This window comes from Gopherus evgoodei, chromosome 18, assembly GCF_007399415.2.
Source record: "Gopherus evgoodei ecotype Sinaloan lineage chromosome 18, rGopEvg1_v1.p, whole genome shotgun sequence".
Lineage (NCBI taxonomy): Eukaryota > Metazoa > Chordata > Testudines > Testudinidae > Gopherus > Gopherus evgoodei.
Genome location: NC_044339.1, coordinates 6,155,804 through 6,167,919, shown reverse-complemented (window position 1 = coordinate 6,167,919; position 12,116 = coordinate 6,155,804). Strand labels below are relative to the sequence as shown.

Sequence of the window (12,116 nt, the reverse complement as noted above, 5' to 3'; positions counted from 1 at the left end):
CATTTTCTGATACCCTTTCTCATGCTGAATAGCACCATCCTCCCTGAATAGTTCTCCTGAAATCAATGGGGCTGCTTTTGGAGCAAGGTACAGTTCTGTGTATCAGTGTCTGGCCCTTTAGTTTCCTTTCAGTTCTATCCGCCTGCCCCTCAGACTGGGTCTCAATCTTCTAATACACCAAACACCCAAGTGCAATTCGACAAATGAGACTTTGCACCCATGTAAGCTCAAAGATGAACATAAGAATGGCCATAGTGGGTCAGACCAAAGGTCCATCCAGCCCAGTATCCTGTCTGCCAACAGTGGCCAATGCCAGGTGCCCCAGAGAGAGTGAACCGAACAGGTAATGATCAAGTGATCTCTCTCCTGCCATTCATCTCCACCCTCTGACAAACAGAGGCTGGGGACACCCTTCCTTACCCATCCTGGCTAACAGCCATTAATGGACTTAACCTCCATGAATTTATCTAGTTCTCTTTGCTTCTTCGTCTTTCCCTTACGCCTTCTTCTGAGCCTGCTCCAGAATCAGCAACCTCACACTGCAGGTCCCCATCGCCCAACTTTCATTCTGTCTGCACAGTGTTTTGGTCTGTTCTGGGTACAAAAGGGGGAAGTGCCTCTCTGAGGCTACGTCTACACTACAGCATAAAATCAAAATTACTAAAACCGGTTTTATAAAACCGATATTATAAAATCGATTTTATGCGTCCACACTAGGGCACATTAATTCGGTGGTGTGCGTCCATGGTCCTAGGCTACCATCGATTTCCGGAGTGGTGCACTCTGGGTAGCTACATTAAAGGAATGAGACCAATAACTTCGATTTCCGTCCACACTAACCCTAAATCGATATAGTAATATCCATTTTAGGGTTACTCCTCTCGTTGGGGAGGAGTACAGAAATCGATTTTAAGAGCCCTTAAAATCGATTTAAAGTGTCTTGTAGTGTGGACGGATACAGAGTTAAATCGATTTAACGCTATTTAAATCAATTTAACTGTGTAGTGTGGACCAGGCCTGAGGGTCGTGCTGTGTAGTTAAACAAGGAAGCTAGAGTTCAAGGCTGCTGCCTCGTGGCCTCCCCACATGCTCCATTTAAAGGTGGGTCTTAAAGCCAGGTGAGGGGGAGCAAATCCCACTCAAACTGCTCAGCCTGCTAAACACCACAATGTGGGTCTTACTCTGTTCATTTACTGCTCGTGCAAAAATACGGCGGAACGCCCTCTCCCTTGAAAGGCCCTTTTCCCCTCGCAGCTGCCGATGCTGTCTGGGTTTGTGTGAACACAGTGAGCAAACAGCCGGCAGCAGGTAAGTCTTCAAGGAGCGTGCGGATGGCTTGCGGTTTGCAAATGACCACTGGGATGGGTGGGATGGTTTTGAAAGCCATCAGCATGTTCAGTGAAGAGCAGGTCTCAGTTGCCCCTTCTCTGATGGAGCTGCTGGGATCGGCATCGCTCTGTGACTTGGGTTACTGCTCTTGACACTTCAGGAGTCTGAAGACACCAAATCCAGTCTCTCTCTGAGATCGATCCGTGGCTATCTAGGGCTGGCTGGCTGTCACCTTGGCTCCTTGTCCCTTTGTACATAACCCTCTAGAGCAAACTCCCTCTTGTTTTACTCTGCCTCCTCCCTGGGAGCTGTCCCCCATGGCCACGCTTAAAGGGGCATGCCCACATGCCCTGTATACCCTGGGGATTTGCCTAGGTTATAGCTAGCAGCAACCAACCTCCACTATAGTTGCACCAATGCAAATCCCTGCTATAGACAGAGGAGACCCCTAGAAGTTGCCCCAGAGCTGTTTATTCCCATTTCAAGCAGGGGTAATCTGCACTGCTACATGGATCTGCATTACTGCAGAGAATTCTTTCCTGAGTGCTGGCTAGTGAGTCTTGCCCACATGCTCAGGGTTTAGCTGATCGCCATATTTGGGGTTGGGAAGGAATTTTCCTTCAGGGCAGATTGGCAGAAGCCCTGGGAGGTTTTCGCCTTCCTCTGCAGCATTGGGCACGGGTCACTTGCTGGAAGATTCTCTGCACCTTGAAGTCTTTAAACCAAGATTTGAGGACTTCAGAGGCTCAGACACAGGTTCGATACAGGAGTGGGTGGGTGAGATTCTGTGGCCTGCGTTGTGCAGGAGGTCAGACTAGATGATCATGATGTTCCCTTTGGACCTTAAAGTCTTTGATTCTATGTGGCAGTTTTGCTTGCCCGCACCAGCTCTGATACAGCTGCGGCCTAAGGCCTGGTCTAAGCAGCAAAAAGTCTCACGCTCCTCTAGCTATTATAGCTACGCCAGCAAAGCCTCAGTGTAGACACAGCTTCTGCCGGCGTAGCTAATGTCGTCTGGAGAGGCAACGTGCCTACGCGGACAGAAACACCCCTCCTGTTGGCACACACTGCATCTAAACTAGGGACTCTCCAGCACAGGCTCTGTAACGTAGACATGGCTTTAGCCTGGCCTCCCCATGTGCTGACCTTTATACAACATCGTCCTAGCGCTGTCTCCATGTGTTGAATTTCATGATCCTGGGTGGTAACTCTATCTGCAGCTTTCCTGGCCCAAAGTGCCTTGTAAGAGACCCACAACTGTGCTGGAATAGTGTGTCTGGATGGCTCTGCGTTCTTTCTCGGGCTAGTTACCCACTAAAAACTGTTGCTATAGGAGTTGTAAAGATAGCGGGCTTGGTTTCCTTGTTTTTAAGTGAAAGAGGCAGTGGGAAGGAGAGGGTGGAAGAGGATAATCGCATCAGGAGGACACCAGGATATAAAAGGCTGCTGTGTCTTCGTTCCTTTGGGGCCGGAATTCACGTCGGCCTCATTCAGAAAAACCGTGACAAGCTGTGGAGGCCCGGTACAGCCGTAAACAAGGAGAGAATAAGTGCAAAGATTTCATGCCGCTCTGAGGACGCCGGATCCATTACTGCGCAGTCTTGAGAACTGGTTCGGCCGTTGAATCCTTGTGGTGTGACAGTCTTGGCTTCTATGCTGTGCTTGTCTGTCACTGGGAGGACAGTGTGACATAGCTAGGTGCAAATGCTTTTAGCAAGGCATCTTGTTCTTGTCAGAGCAGGGGACCTGGGATCCAACTCCTGAGTGCCAGTCCTGCTGTGCCACTGACTTCCTGGGGGATCTTGGGCAACTCTTAGGCCTTCTGTGCCTCAGTTTCTCCATCTGTAGAAACTTTCCTGCCTCATGGTGCATCTGGGGAATGACTGTAAAGCTGTGTATGGGCACTAGCTGTTCATAGTGTCTTGTCTTTGTGTGTGTGTGTGTGTGTGTGTGTGTGTGTGTGTGTGTGTGTTTGTAACTGAACATACATACACAATACGCAGCTGTGTTTTATATAGTATCTTGAATGCAAACTGTATCACTAAATACTTTATAAAGTTACATGGTCACAAATCGGAGAGAGAGGGTGTGTAAAGATGTGGAGCGGAGCAGGGGACTGAAACGATTTGAAGCGTCGCTGGAAGCAGAGATGGCAGGAGATGCAGTGGAGAAAGCTCTTGCAATGAAAGTGCTGAGAACGTGAGGACAAAGAGGTGGAGGATGGTTCATAGAGGCCTTTTATTTTTTTTTAAAGGCCATCTTGACTTGAACCCCCAGCTGAACGGGAAGCCAGTGCTGTTTGCACGGAGCTGAGGACCTGAACGCAGTACAGAAGAGCAGAGATGTGGACATAGCAAGCGACTGAAGGCAGGTCTGCACTACACGTTCACACGGTAGTGTGTCTGGTGAAGACGCTCCCAGCCAATGGGAGAGAGCTCTCCTGTCGGTGGAATAACGCCACCTGCGCGAGAGGCGGGGACTGCGTTGGCGCAAGACGCTCACCTGTTGACCTAGCGCCGCCTGCGCCAGAGGGGAGGTCGGTTTAGCGACGTCGCTCAGGTGTGTGGATCTTTCCGACCCCTCAGCGACGTAGTTACGCTGAAGTAAGTGTGTCGTGAAGACCAGCGGTTCTCAGCCGGGGCTCTGCAGGCTGAGTTAAGAGGGCAGCGGGGCTCTGAGCCTGAAGTGTGTAGCCCCGAGCCCTGGCGCCGCCCGGAGCAGAGCCAAGGGGAGCCCTGAGACCTAGAGCTCCCCCACCTGGGTCTAAAGCCCTGAGCCCCGGCACCTCCGAAGGAGCTAACGTCAGGAATGGAGCCATGGGGCTGAAGCCCCGAACCCCGGCACTCCTGCTGGGTCTAAAGCCCGGAGCCCCGGTGGCTCCTGTGGGGCTGAAACTGGGAGCAGAGCTGCAGGAGCCGTGGGGCTCCCCCGGGGTTTAACGTCCTGAGCCCTGGAGAGCTGAAGCCCTGAGCTCTCCACCCGCCTGGAGCTCCGAGCTCTCTTCACCCCATGGCTGAAGCCCCAGTCCCCCGCCTGGTGGCTGAAATCCAGAGCCCTGAGGCCCCCCACGTCAGACCTGAAGCCCTGAGCCCCGCAGGGCTAAAGCCCCATGCTTCTCCCCCTCACACTCGGTGGCTGAAGCCAGGAGCCCCAAGGTCCCCACCCCCAGCTGAGCCCTGGAGTTTTTATAGTATGTTGGGGAGGGTGTCCTCAGAAGGAAAAAGAGAGAACCACTGGTGTAGACCAAGCTTGAGTGAGAGTATTGCCTCCTCCACCTGTGGTTAGAGACAGCCCTTGTGCAAACAGCATAGCTACTGAGCATACAGAGAAAACGGATGTAGTAGAAGAGAAATCCTGGCTTTGAAGCTGGTGGTTTCAGCTAACTAGAGCTGTTTGGAAAATGCTCTGTATTGTACGTGCATGAATCTCCTTTGAAATTTGTCATGGAAGTTTTTTGGTTTCTCAACAAAAGCAGACTTGTGTGAGTGTATGTGTGTGTGTGTCCGTGCGCACGCGTGTTTCCTCTTTTTCTTTTCCTCTCCCCTTCCCCCCGTCTCAGAAAAGGGGGAAGGAGAATGAAGTTTTCATTTTTGTTTTAATAAAAGCAAACAGAAAATTTCAACCAAAATGTAAAGTTTTATCCAAAATTATTTTTTTTCCCTTCAAGTCAAAAAATGTTTTGGATGAAAAATGTTCTCCGGTAGCTGGGTTTATGTCCGGAGGCTGGTGTCTGGCTTCTACTGAATGAATCCCATTGCTAGCCCCCATAATCATCACCATCCCTACCCCACCGAGGGCAGAGTTTAATTCCCTGATATCTGAGAAGCTCTTTGAAGATCCTTGGCTGGCAGGTGTTAGAGAAACACTAATGATTATTTTACAGTTTCACTAGGTTTTAAAGGCGTTGTCTGCCTCTGTGCTGATGGCTTGTTTTCTATGTCGTTTCTAAAGCCAGATGAGATCTCTGGGATCACAGCCTGACCTGTAGAACTCAGGCCAGAGAGCTTCCTTGAAATAATTCCTGTTTCAACTAGGAAAGCATCCAGCCTTGATTTAAAATGTTTTAAAAGCTTTGTCGTCATTACATCTGCTTTCATTGTGTGTTTGTCTCTGTGAAAAATCCTTGCTTAATGCCACCTGCTGCTGTGAAAGGGAGACACCGGGAATGGGAAGCTTGACAATGAATAAAACAGCTGAGGCAGCCAGGGGAGCGGTGACTAGAGAAGTGGCTTTGAAGTGAAACACCTCTTTGGACAGGTCTCGGCAAGGCCAAGAGCCCGGCCAAACCAGCATGTCCTGCTGCCTTTCCCACGTAGACGTTAGTTCGCCTTCCTGCCCAAAGGCAGGGGTACGTGGCCTTGCGGACGTGGTGAATAAAGCCCCTGTGCCCTGATGCTGCCTTGCTAGTCAGGGTCAGGTGTTGGTATCGTTCATGAGCAGAGCTGGCCCAATGGCGCAGCGATGGATTCCTGGATGTTCTCTTGCATCCCAGGGCTGATTTGTTTAGGCGTCATTGGGTGTTTGATTTTCATCCCTCTGTTTTGAGGGGTTGTATTACTGCGGTGATGGGCAGCATCTGAGCACCTTCTATGTAAATTGAATAGTAGCAGTGGACTGGGTAATCTCTGGCACTTCTCCCCTTTCAGGGTCAAAACTGCTTGGAGTAGAATTTTTTTATTTTTTATTTTTTTTGGTGGGTTTGGGGTTGGCTTTTAAAATTTTTCATTAATTTCTTTTTTTAGAAGTCCGGTGATTCATCTGAAGTTTCTTGCTTGTTCCTCGCTTGTTACCCATTTGTTAATATATGCAATGGTGGTGTAGATGTGTTGCTCCAATCCAGTTGCAGAAATAGTACCAGGTGGCTAAAGGTGTGTCTGCAGTACGGTCAGGTGGGATTGTAGCATGTGTGGCCATACCCCAGCTAGCGTTAATCTACTTGCCTCGATTTAACAAGAGCAGCGAAACTGCATCAGCACGGACTTCAGCACAGGTTGGCCTTCCGAGTACGTACCCAGGGTCCCACACGGGCTTGTACAGCCCGTGCTGTCACGGCTTCCCTGCTGTTGGTGCTCATGCTGGTTAGAGCAACATGTGCTACAATCTCCTTTCCAGTTGCAGGGTGGACATACCCTTAGACAACCAATCGGATAGTGAAAACAGGCTTCAAAACTAACCGTTCTCCCATTTGTGGGCTGTAACTATTTCGCACAGCTGTTCCCTGGGTGCTGTGATTGCTGTCTGCCTCGCGTGTCACCAGCCTCCATGGGGAGCTCCCTTGCGGTCACCATTCCCCTCAGTCAGACCTGGGTGCTTCCCAAGACCCCTCACATGGCTGGCTCTGGAGGGACCGGCGGAGAATCGCTGCTCTAAGCCATTAGCAGGATCAGGGCCGCTGAGAGCAGGTTCAGGCCCCGGTGAAAAAAATTTTTCAGGCCCCCCAGCAAGGGCAGACCAGCTAAATGGGCGGGGAAGCCGGGCCCCCTTCCAGACCGCCGGGCCCCAGTAATTTGTACTGGCTTCCCCCCGCCTCGTCGGCCCTGAGCAGGATCACAAATGCAGCTATTGGGATCCACTGCGCAGCTCCATGTACTAGAGCTTTTTCTGTTTCTGGTAAAACGGGGAAATACGACCAATCCATCAAGTAACACGGTGTTCCTCTGTTTGCATTCACAGATAGCAGCAAGTTGCTGGGAAACCATCCACCTGTGTACGGGACGCTTCTGCAGGGCCCTGGTAAATCCTGCATGGTACGTAGGAGGATTTGGGGTGAGGCAATACAAGGATATTTGCAGAATGGATCATGAAAATATGTCAGTGGTTATTTGCAAGGCCAAAAAATGAGAGGGGATCTTTGCAAACAAATGGCCACCAGTGGGTTCTCTGTAGGGCTCTTTCTATGGCTAGGCGTACAGCTGTACTAGGGGAGCTGTTTTCAGGCATGCTGGAGTTAATATTTTCCACTGCATTGTGCCATGCAGGGTGTTCAGTGGAGGACTGTGTGTGATGTTATGACACAGGCGCTGTGAAAAGAGACATCTGATTGGCTGGTGTGCGGTTCTGATGCTGCCTCTCTCTCGGGCTGCTCTGCTTGCGCTGCATCGTCAACCCGATCGACCTGATTTATCCAGCCTCTTGCCGTTGTGCCCTGTGGAACGGTGCCGCTCCACTTGTGTCTTGGTCCTCACCAGCCCGTTAGCTGAGCGGACATGAGGCCTGATCTTATGCCCAGTGACGTCAATGGCAAGGCTCCCCTTCTCTTCGGTGGATACTGCATCTGGCCAGTGGTTTCCAAACCTTGGTCTTGGGATGTCTTTGTTTCCCGCCAAAGCAGCTTTGCTCCAGTTAATCCTGTTTTCAGTCCACCAGTGCCAGGAAGTTGAGTGACTTAGGGCTTTTATCAGGAGGGGTTGGGTACTTTTTTAAGTAAAACAATATCCCTCTAATGATGGAGTGAGCACAGCTCTGAGCGGCGCACCCAGCCTCCATCACCCACTTGTTGAATTTTCAGACCATTACCTGTGTGGTTTGTCCCAGGCCGCCCCTCCGGCTAGGAAGCAGCTCCCTATGAACATCTGCAAAGCTTCCTCTTCCTCCCAGCCCACCGTAAAATTCTCCTTTGCCGTGATGCCAGCGCAAATACTTCAGTTAAGCAGCTGGTGTGCAGAGCTCACTGCCTGTCATGCTGAGCAAGATCGTCTCATTCTCTCCTTTTACTCCCCTGTTGGTTGTGCTGTATCTATCTATCGTCTCTTACACTTAAACTGTCAGTCCTTTGGAGTAGGGGCAGTGTGTGTTTGTGCAATGCCTTGCATGGCGGGGTTCTGGTCCGTGACTGGGGTTTCTGCATGCTAAGGGGGAATACAATCATATCATATATCATACAGGTCATCTTAATTAATTAGCCTCTTAGAGCTGGTATGGCATCTTCTCTGTATGTCTACACATACTCTTCTTATGTGTTCCATTCTATGCATCCGATGAAGTGGGCTGTAGCCCACGAAAGCTTATGCTCAAAACAATGTGTTAGTCTCTAAGGTGCCACAAGTACTCCTGTTCTTTTTACAATAATATATTTCATCTATTTCTATTTTAAAGTCCACTGGCCTAGTGTCTCTTATCTCTACCCTGTGATAGAGCAATTGACCTCTCTCCTACAGGTGTATAATTGGAGCAAAAGGTAGGAAGGAAGATTTGATGGTGGATCTCCATCACTTCACATCTTTAAATGAAAAGTGGATTCTTGCTGAAACATCTGCTCTTGGATCAGCCAATTATGGGGCTGATGCAGGAATCGCTGGTTGAAGTTTTCTGGCCTGGGTTGCACTGGAGGTCCGGCTAGAGCAGGGTTCTCAACCTGTTTACCATTGTGGGCCACATCCGATACTACCTGTATGGCCCTGAGGATGTCCCCTGGGCCACAGCTGTGTGCTGATTGGACCCCGTGTTGAGAACCACTGCGGCAGAGGAACAGAATGGTCCTTCTGACCTTGGAACCTGTGCAAATCCCCCATCGCAGGGTAAACGGGTAGAATTGAGAGTATGATGGATGTGAGTTTTTCCCCGTAAACTCTAAGCAGCAAGACCTGGGAATCAGTGTCACCCATGTCCAATGGGGCAGTTGTGTGGACTTGTCAGGGGTGGCAGGACCCATTAGCAGCTCCTTTTAGGCAGGGCCACCCGGGGGGGGGCAAGAGGGGCAATTTGCCCCAGGTCCCGGGCTCCGCAGGGGCCCCCCACAAGAGTTTTTTTCGGGGCCCCTGGAGCGGGGTCCTTCACTCGCTCGGGGCCCCAGAAAACTCTTGCGGGGCCGGGCCCCGGAGCTTCTTCCGCTCCTGGTCTTTGCTGGCGGGGGAGTCCTTCCGCTCCGGGGCGGAAGGACCCCCCGCCATCGCATTACCGCCGAAGCGGGACCTGCCGCCGAAGTGCAACCCGATCTTCGGCGGTAATTCGGCGGTGGGGGGGGGGGCCCTTCCATTCAGGGACCTATCGCCGAAGTGCCCCAAAGACCCATGGCGGGGGCCCCCCCACCACCGAATTACCACCGAAGAGCGGGCTGCACTTCGGCGGTGGGTCCCGCTTCCGAGGTAATTCGCCAGCGGGGGGCCCCCGCCGCCTGTCTTTGGGGCACTTCAGCGGCGGGTCCCAGAACGGAAGGGCCCCCCACTGCCCAACAGGGCCGGCTCTAGACATTTCGCCACGCAGGGGGCCACGGTTCCGGTGGACCTCCCGCAGGCATGGCTGCGGAGGGTCCGCTGGTCCCGCGGCTCCGGTGGACCTCCCGCAGATGTGCCTGCGGATGCTCCACCGGAGCCGCGGGACCAGCGGACCCTCCGCAGGCAACGCCTGCGGGAGGTCCACCGGAGCCGCCTGCCGCCGATGGCCCCAGGCCCCCGGAATCCTCTGGGCGGCCCTGCTGTTAGGTGACCCTTTGAACCCAGTGGAATGAGTCAGACGCACCTGGACTGGCAGGTTCTAATGTCAGCTGCTGCCCATTGCTGCAGCCGCCTCTTGCTTGTTACCCTTGAGAGCAGTGACTTGGTCTGCGCTGAGCTCTGAACTCTCCTGCCTGTGCTCTCTTCCCAGGAGGTTAGCGGTTACCAAAGCAGAACATGGCGGATAATCCTTTGCTACGTCTTCTCTGTGCTGACGGCAGGAATCCTATTGATCGTCTTTCGCTGGAAACCAAGCCTGGAGGTCCGAGCAAAGTGCAGACCGTGTGCTCTGCGGCAAGCCGACTGGATCATAATCACAGTGAGTAAACGTGGAGGAGGAGGGCGGATCTGGTGGTGGAGACACTGGACTGGGAGTCAAGAGACCTGTTGTGATGGAGCAAGGAGTGGGGCAGATTTGACCTGGGAATGTTGCAGGGGAGTTACATTGGGGATGAGAAGGAAGCCACCTGAGCTATAACCTGAACCAGGAGCGGGGTTGGGAGAAGTGACACTTTCTGTCCCGGAGACTGAACAAAGGAGAGGAGGAGCAGAGGGGAGGGGGGAGAAAGCTGCTGGAGGAATTTTTAGTTTCAGTTTGGGCTGGGTGGTGCAATGCAGGGAACCTCAAGCTGGGGTCTAAGCTCCCTGAACCCCCCCCAGAAGGACTTGATTGAGGGGTCCTGGTTGTGCCTACAAGCTCTGCTGTAGACTGCGTTCCTATTGTCCAATAAACCTTCCATTTTACTGGCTGGCTGAGAGTCCCGATGAATCCCAGGAAGAGGGGTGTAGGGCCCTGACTCCCCGGCACTCTGTAACACCTGTGTTCAATTCCTGGCTCTGCCACAGACTTCCTACATGACCATCTGTAATTTGGTGTGATAATACGTCTTTATTCCGACCCTCTGCCTTGCCTAATTAAATTTATAAATTCTTCAGGGCAGAAGCTCTCATCCAGGGCCTAGTGCGGTACAGTCCTGATCTCCATGGCAGCTGCAGGTACCACTGTGATACATGTTATCAGCCAGTTCCCAGAGAAAGCGTAGAAGCAGAACTCCCAAAGCATGAAAAGTTATGGGGGAAACTGAGGCACAGAGAGACCGAGTGACTTGCCCTGGGTCATACAGGGATTATGTGGCAGAACAGAGCCCTGCTCTTATTTTTCCCCAGCAAGCACCCTAAACCCAGGGCCAGCCTTCTTCAAACACTTGTTTTGAAATTGTGTGTTCCAGGATCAGTTCGGGCAGTGCTTTGTTACCCAGGTGCAAACTGAACAGCTCGGTGAGGGCAGGTAAGTGGGACCTGTGGATTCACTCCTTCCTGAGTGTTTGGATCAGTGCTCAAATGATCCCATTGTGATTTTGCCAAGAGAGTGAATTATCCCTGGGGGGCTTGCTATGTGTTTCACTGTGGAATGAAACACCATGAAATTGACATGAATGAAGCTATGCAAAACTGAATCACTTGAAGTCATGTGGCTTTTGTTCCATTTCACGCACCCAGAGCATTGATTTGTATCTGGGGTATGAACAAACTCACCATCCCACTGAAACTCAATTAAATCCACTGAATATACGATTGATTATTACTCCAATATCTGTGGCATCCAAAAGTCAGCATCTGTTTGAAAGCCAATCAGCTCGGGAAAAATTAGATGGTTTTATTTTATTGTCATAGCAAGCACTCAGTCGCAGACCAGAACTCCATTGTGCAAGGCCCTGTACAAAAATAGCTTCAGATATTAGAGCAACCCCATAATCCATCTGACAAGTGTTGTTTGACATTCACGTTTTCCTGCTTTTCAAGGTTTTTTGTCTTCTATCTCCCTTGTTGCTGTGTGAAAGACCCAAATAAAGAAACGAAATGGGTGATACACAAAGCAAACAAACTGGTAAAATAGTGTCCTCCCCCCCCCCTTCTGATCTTATAGTTATAGTGATCTTGGGTATAATAAATAGCAATGGTAGGTTTAAAAAACAACAAAACCCTTTCAGACAGAAGTGTGATTAAATTGATGGTGCCACTTTAATCGCTAGATTACCCGGGTGACATAATGTTGGATCCTGCAGGGCTAACAAGAAAGAAAAGCAGTAGAATACGTTTCTAGTTACTAAAGCAGGCAGATGGGATCCTGACTATGCATAAGGTGCAGATTGTCTGCGTGAGAAGCTGCCGTTTCTACACAGTCATTTTTCAGAGAAGAACCACGATTTACACCTGTATAGCGTTCTGCATCCCCAGAGCACTTTATAACAGCTCACGAGTTCTCAGCTGTGCAGAGATTGCTCTGGGAAACCCTATAGATCATGGATAACTGGAAAAGACCTTGGCTTTATTTCAGATTACAATTGTTCAACT

General features: G+C 51.0%; 1 protein-coding gene across 9 annotated transcripts in view; it reads left to right on the top strand.

Moving 5' to 3' along the window:
- ATP13A2 (ATPase cation transporting 13A2) overlaps positions 1 to 12,116 on the top strand; it is a 79,657-nt gene that overhangs the window by 17,950 nt on the left and 49,591 nt on the right. For 7 of the 9 annotated variants that reach the window (XM_030537744.1, XM_030537745.1, XM_030537748.1 and 4 more), the window contains 3 exons: positions 7,003 to 7,076; positions 9,913 to 10,080; positions 10,991 to 11,049. In XM_030537744.1, coding sequence (XP_030393604.1) covers positions 7,003 to 7,076; positions 9,913 to 10,080; positions 10,991 to 11,049 — 301 coding nt within the window. Of the gene's footprint in view, positions 1 to 3,742; positions 3,889 to 7,002; positions 7,077 to 9,912; positions 10,081 to 10,990; positions 11,050 to 12,116 lie in introns of those variants that run through there. The other 2 variants (XM_030537746.1, XM_030537749.1) reach the window with 2 other exon arrangements.